The 7,492-nt window shown below is 36.1% G+C and overlaps 1 protein-coding gene across 1 annotated transcript; it reads right to left on the bottom strand.

Annotated features, from left to right (window-relative positions):
- Window positions 1-764: 764 nt before the first annotated feature.
- Slitrk6 (SLIT and NTRK like family member 6) lies at window positions 765-7,263 on the bottom strand. Its single transcript, XM_057786290.1, has 2 exons — window positions 6,730-7,263; window positions 765-4,402 (listed from the first exon to the last, which is right to left on the bottom strand). Exon 2 carries the CDS (start codon window positions 4,376-4,378, stop codon window positions 1,859-1,861), a length of 2,520 nt encoding a protein of 839 aa, XP_057642273.1. The 5' UTR covers window positions 4,379-4,402; window positions 6,730-7,263; the 3' UTR covers window positions 765-1,858.
- Window positions 7,264-7,492: the final 229 nt, after the last annotated feature.

Here is a 7,492-nt window from a genome sequence, read left to right as displayed (position 1 = left end):
TGCTATACTGATTAAATTTTCTCCATAAATATAAAGTATTATTTATTTACATGCATTCAACTAAAAATTGTTACATTAAAAAAAAAGCATATTGATCTTTCCGATTTCAGGAAATTAATGAAGAGAAGTTGATTTAAAATGAAAGTGAGAAGTTGATTTAAAATGAAAGTTTAAAGTATGAATTTTATTCATGTAAGAAATAATTTACAATTTAAATCTATTGAATGTGATTATGCATAAGGCTTATATCTAGTCTTCAAACCTTTGGGAACAAGCCTTCCAGGATTGACAGTAGGGAAAAAATATGAGTAGTGAAAGATGAAACACCTGGTAGATCACTTGGACATGGCTTAGATATATTGTTAAGTACATGAATGAAGTACTTCCTTAATTAGGAATAGTAACTAAATAACCTCTTATTTTAAGTTTGGTTATTGCTGTCATTCATATGAAATACCCTAAAGCTTCTCTTCTCTTTTCTTTTCTCTCTCTCTCTCTCTCTCTCTCTCTCTCTCTCTCTCTCTCTCTCTCTCTCTCTCTGTGTGTGTTTGACAAAGTTCTTATGTGTACACGCAAAAAGAATTCTTTTTTTCTATTTGCAAAGAGTATCCTGAGGTGAAAATCATGACATGATTAAATCACAGCTAAGAGCAATTGATTGAAACACATTTGAAAATAGTTTTCATTTTAGTTTTATTGTAGTGAGCAGTAATTTTAACTTTCTTAAAAGGCACCCAAGAATAATTATTTTTGTGAACCAAAAATATACAAAACTGTACAGAATAAATAGTTCATAGAAATCTAGTGATACCTTCCTGTAAAATAAAGCTACATCGTCCCTCTTCCTGAGGCAACTCAAAACACTTACCTGTAGAAGTGCCTTTTCTACTAATCTATGGCATCTATCAGTGTATGTCAACAAAAATAAAATAATCTTCACTATTCATTTTATACATTTGAATTACTTGCCACAAAAGACATATATCTATCATTGTCATCCAGTTGTACAAATGATTAACACTACGAAAGGAAGAAAATTCACTAAATGTTCTAATCATATATACAGTATAATCTCAGTAGCATTTGAAAAAATATCCCAACAATAGAACGTTTAACACAAATGACATACCTTAGTTCACAGCAGCTTTACACCAAGAACAGCCTCACAAAATGTGTAGAGAAAACTAACACGCTTGCTTATTTATCCCACATGAACTATTCGTCGTCTGTGTTTTCATTCAGAAATCTTGCAACTGGCATTTATTTATTCATCCTTTGTTGAAAATCATGAATCATTAATGGCCCACATAATTACAGATTTACATTTTGTATTTGCTATGGCCATTTGTAAATTTGAGTTCCAGTTCCCTTTGTATTTATTGTGAGAAAATTTAGTGTGTTTTACAATGTATATTTCTGACATGTATTGGTTATGAATAGATCTCATTCATACTATATATATATTTATATCTACAGTTATATTCTTAACTGATAAAATCCAATTTTATTCAGCCATGGATAAAGTATTCCAGAAAACTGAAGCTATTTAGATGGTCAACCCTTTAGGTGCTTAAGAGTAATTCTATGAAATACTTTTAAACATAGGGAGAAACACTACTATAATCCTTACATCAGCTATATGCAAGGACTTCTTTTGTTTGGAACAGGCAAAATTGCCTGAAGATAATGCCATGGCTTCCTCAATGATCCCTGAGTTTCACTTTCTTCTTTTTTATCTCCCACAGGATTCCTGCTGTGTTGAATTCTGATGGATGACACTCATGTAAGGCACTTATTTCCAAGGTTTGGACTTTAAAATAGAATCACAGTATTTCTGGGAAAGCCCACAAAGAACCATCTATGTTTGCTGCTCCAAGACTTCTAAATAGTCAGGTTCAGCATGCAAGTTAGCTTTAAGCTCAAAATATTCATTTTTAGTCTGCTCCACCAACACCTTCCTCGGCCGTGAGTACATCAATGTTTCCATTAATTTCAGTTCCTCATGGGCTCCAGGATAGTTGACTTCCACATCTGACTGGAGCTGAGCAATGTTTTTTCTTAGGTACTCAGTGATGCCCAGTTGCTGAAGTTCCCTTTCTTTCTCCAAAATGTTCCTATATAATGAACTTGCATCCTGAAAGGATAAAAAATCTGGTGAATGATCTGTAGTTTTGTATTTCATACTTGAACCTGTAAGTGGTGAATGATTTTCCCGTTCTAAGAGGCTCCTCTGAAGAGGTTTTGCATCAGTTCCTTCTTTATCATTCCTTTCTTCAACTTCTTCCAAGTGCTTAGGACCAAAAGACGGACTTCTGTAGACATGGACCATGGGGCTCACCATATGCTGCTCATAGAGAGAGGCAGAGGGTCTTTCTGTTGTGTGGTGAGTTGTTTTATGACCATACATGCTATAATGCAAGTGTACAGGACTGTTCTCTCTCACTTGCTCGTCTCCTTTTTTCTTTTTATATCTTCTCCTACGGTGGAGGACAAGGACCACAATCCCCGCAGCACAGAAGACAATAGTTAGGAACACAATCAAAAGTCCTAATATTAGAACTGACAGAGGGACAGCATCAGTGAGAGAACTTAAAATGGTACCAGCTATATCTGTGTCTGTTGTGGGAGAAGTCACCATGATGTAGCTTGTCTGAGTTGGCAAGGAAGGGTTATTCACTAAACCAGGGCACAGAAGTTCACTGTTGAGGGCCTTTAGGTCCTTTTTGTCAAGATGCCCTGGGGACGTGCAGAGGATATCGTCTGTCATGGTGTTTTTGCCAAGCTTGTGCAACCATTGTTGCAATCCAACTAGGTCACAGGAACAGTCCCAGGGGTTATCCTCAAGGTCAATCTGGACCAATAAGTCAAGGTCATCTAAGATATTACTTACAGGTAAATGAGTGAATTGGTTTGTTTTAAGATTGACTCTAGTTAGAGGAATACCTAAAAAAATATGTGGTGGTAAAACTTGAAGGAGGTTGTTATTTAAATAAAGAACTTTCAGTTTAGGCATTGTGTTAAAGGTCCCTGGCAATATTTCCTTTACTGCATTATATTCAAGATACAAATACTCAAGGCTGTGAAGACCAAGGAACATGCCTTTATTCAGTTTGGTTAGATGATTACCATTGAGATAGAGCTTCTGTAGTCTTGTTAGATTCATAAATGATCCTTCTTCAAGAACTTCAATACGATTGTTTCCCAAATGAAGCATTTCCAAAGTGAAGTATTCCATCAGATCAGACTTCACTAAGGTATGAATAATATTGCCCGCAAGAATCAGCTTTCTAGGATTTTGTGGAGGAGGCTGTAGATCTGACAAGCTTTCAATATTGCGCTCTTGACAGTGAATTAGAAGTCCTGATGGAGAGAGGACTTTGCAGTTGCAAGGAATAGGACAGTATGGTACTGGAAGTTGAGTGGATGGCTTTGTCAGATAAGGTATCAAGCCTGGTGCTTTGGTAGGTTGTTTTAAAATGGATGTATTCTTGGATGATAGGCGGCTGTCACTTGAAGATGTTATGGCCAGCAAAGATCCCGATGGATCCTCATGTTCTTCATACACTGGTGGAGTAGGACACATAGATTCCTTTTTCAGGCGACTCAGTATGCTCCCTTTGAAAACTGGAGGACTGTTACACACAACATCACCAATTATGGACTGTGGAGGCATGTTTTCTAACCAGTTCTTTAGCTGCAATAATTCACAATTACAGGCCCACTTATTGTCCTCCAACTGGAGATCCAGTATCCGTCCAATATGTTCCAAAAAACCAACATAAGGCAATGTTTGCAATTGATTTCCACGAAGATCTAGATGGGTTAAAGGAACAAATCGAAATATGTTTGGAGGAAGACTCTCAATAGCATTATCATTTAAAATTAACACTTTCAGCCTATTGAGCTTGCTGAAGGCACTTGGTTCAATAATTGTAATAAAATTATTATCAGCCTGCAAGAATTCCAGGTTTTCCAAACCTTGGAAAGTATCTTCTTTAAGAATTTCCAAAGAATTGTGATTGATATGAAGTTGCTTAAGAAGTCCAAGGCCATTAAATGCACCAGCCTCAATATCTGCAATGTTGTTAAATCCAAGGTGTATTGAGAGAGCTTTGGCAAGCCCAGAAAAGGCATTAGTGTGAAGCACTGTCAAGCCATTATTTAATAAGCTTAACTGGAAAGGTCGTGATGGTGGCACACTTATTTGGGATAATTTATTGATGCCTTTTTCTTCACAATTTATTAGCATTATGCCATCTTTTTCTTCACAGTTGCAAAGAGTGTCACAAGAACCTCTGACTGGGGGCATTGGTGATTGGGACTGTAAAGATAGACAGGCAAGGAGAGCTGGGTAAAGGAGATGAATCCACAGCTGCATGATGTCCTATGCTTGGACCTGATTCTGCAAAAAAAGGAAAATGCAATAACAAGGGATTTTAATGGGAAAAATCAAGGAGATGTGTCTGACAGGTTTTTGTATACAAAGAAAATACCTCTGAAACTATGAATAGCTTGCTAACTGGCTGCATGTACATATTCTTTTAGTATTTGGTTAAATATTTAATTTAGACAAGGTTGTTTAGTTAACTTTAACTTGTACATTGTTCAAGATTTAGGTCAGTTAAAGTTTAAAATAATATATCAGCACATGTGACCACAGTTGCTAAAGACTCTGTTTTTTACAAATAAGAGAATTGCTTCCTGGTTAACTAGACACTCCATGATGTTCAAAATTGAATATGTGGATATACATTGTCTTATTTTTCCTTGCTAAAAATTACCTTCAATTCCGTAAAAACATAGCAAATACACACACACACACACACACACACACGAGAAAATCATGTCGAACACTGGGGATAAAGAAATGATGCAAAGTAGGTATGTAAGTGTATGTATATTTGTATGTGCATGTGTGTTTATAGGAAACCAGAACTTAATGATTTATGTACAAATGTATTTCTGTTTTAACTTGTTCTGGTTTTTACAGAATATATTCATACTATTGATAATTTATTTTAAAAGATAAAGAAAGATGTGTCTTTTACTACATAATAAAGCTTAGCAGGACAACAACAACTCAGTTTTGACTATTCTTTCTAGGGTAGTTTGTACAAGCTTCTGAATATCAACTGTATATGCTTAAGAATACCCACATTTTGAAAAAGTCACACATGCAGTTTTGGATTTCTAGATGTGAAATATGTCCAGCTCCTTTTTAATTTCAGCATTAATGAAGTAAAACTTAACTAAATAAAAAGAAAACAATCTTTAGCATTCATTTCAATATACTGTAAAAAAAACATGCCTCATGTAAAAGTCTGGCCAATGACTTGCAAAGGACACACTAAGCAGGCTGCAGGACATTGAATGCCATCACAAAATTAAGCTTTCAATAAGGCATGCATTTCAAACAATGAACTCTAAAATAAAATGAACTCTGTAAAAATGTATGCCTAAATTGTATCAAAATGATAGCTTAGGAATACAGCCATGTTTCTAAATGCCCACAAAATTGCAAGTGTAGATGTTAATCAGTAATACCCAGAAAGAATCATGTTAAAATGACTGCAGTGGCAGACACATATAACTCTAAATACATAGAAACTTTTCCTTTCCTTAAATATTTAACTACAAGTAGATAAATGAAATAGAAAAACAAGCACCATATCTCACAACTATTGAGTGCTACAAACTAGTAAATGCTTTCAGTTTTGTAGATAAAATATAAATACTAACTTTGATTAGAATGAATGTACAATCAGACAAAATATCCCACAATTTGTCAATAAGACTGAAAGTAATCCTTGCTCCATGAAAATATATTGTTTCCTTGGAAACATACAGTCCAAAGTTTCAGGAAGGCAAACGACAACGGAAGGAACAAAGCAATAGAAAGCCTTTGCGTGTCAAGACAAAGTTAGGAGGTTTTACATTTCCACAGGGAGACAGACTGATTTAAAACAATTCTGAGAGCTCTGCTCAGAACTAAGAAGCTTGTGTTGGAGCCCTCAGCTTGTGCCTTGGCTCACGAAAGTCTAAGCAATTCATAAATTACTAACAAGGAGTTTGATTTATTTCATCAATTGCAGCATCCTGAGAACACAGTAAATATTTTCCAGATGGCAATAGTTTATTTTTATCTTATAAGCAACTTACGCTATTCAAAATGTGCATGGAAAAATTTGTAATCTTTTCAGGAATATACAAGGCTTTCAAGAATAAATCTCTCACATATCTAACACAATCTTACAATAGTCACAACTGCATTTGCAAATTATCAAAGAATGCACATTTGCCTGACAGAACCTTATAAAAGTATCATATGAAGTTCAAAGAATCATCTAGTATTGGGCCCAGACTTGAAAGTCAACCATAACATTTAATGTTTCTGCAGGAAGCACATACTTTTTTAGTTTATAATCACAAACCACATGTTTTAAAAGAAATAATAGTATATTATGATATCTGCTTGTTCCTACGCAGCTGTTGAACTAAACGCCGGTTGCTGAAGAGAACAGGCATCTGCTACAGTGTTAGCTTGCCCAGTAAACAAAAATGAAACCGAGTAAGTATCCTTTAAGGAAAAGATAAGAGAGAAGAGAGAGAGAGAGAGAGAGAGAGAGAGAGAGAGAGAGAGAGAGAGAGAGAGAGAGAGAGAGATTGATTCGCTGGTTTCATGATAATGCAAACACCCATATAAGAAGAGGCTGGAAGCATTCCTCTTACCTGTAAAGCAGACACTTCCTGGCACTATCCAAAATGCACAGCTGGAAGAGGTGTCCAGAGTCAATCAATTTCTTTATTTAAAAACAAATCACCGACTTCAGTGCGCTTACTCCTCAAATATCACTTTTCATCAAGTCCTGGAGGTTCAGAAAGTTAAAACATCTGGCCAAAGACAAAACAGTGAGCACTTATTTTCAGTGAAAGTATTGCAGGCAGAGCGCAGATTGGAGCATCCTGAAGCCGTAGTCCTTTTCCTCCCAATTAATATTCACGGCATACTTCTCAGCAAAGCTGACTTTGCTCTGCATATAGTTAACCATTGACAAGCTGCTGATCGCAGTAAATAAACAAGATGTTTTGCCGAGCTGGGGGTGCTCACTCTTGTTTTCTTGGGCTGTAGATCCAGACTGCTGCAATGCCCTCCTTCCTCTCTTTCTAGTCTTTCTAGTTAGCTCAGTTTCTTATTAGTCAGATTGCCAAGGACTGGGAGGTAGGCGTAAATAAAGAGACTTCTTGGCTTTTGACTCAGCCTTTAAGCCCTTCCCCATCAGAAGTGCTTTAATCTGCCAGTGTCATATAACACAGGAGACAGCTCCACCTTGGGACTGTTCAACTCCTCCTATTTCTGCCAGCGGCCCTCGCACTGCTTTGCAAGGAATACAGAGCAAATGAATTTTGATGCAAATAATCACATGTGGCTTTAAAGGCTTAATAATGTGTTCTGTTATGAAAGAAAGCTGAATAACACAGTGTTAGAATGTTT

The sequence above is a fragment of the Chionomys nivalis genome, chromosome 12 (genome assembly GCF_950005125.1).
Source record: "Chionomys nivalis chromosome 12, mChiNiv1.1, whole genome shotgun sequence".
In the NCBI taxonomy this organism is placed as follows: domain Eukaryota; kingdom Metazoa; phylum Chordata; class Mammalia; order Rodentia; family Cricetidae; genus Chionomys; species Chionomys nivalis.
The sequence above is the reverse complement of the archived record's forward strand: the minus strand, read 5'-3'. Positions and strand labels throughout refer to the sequence as shown.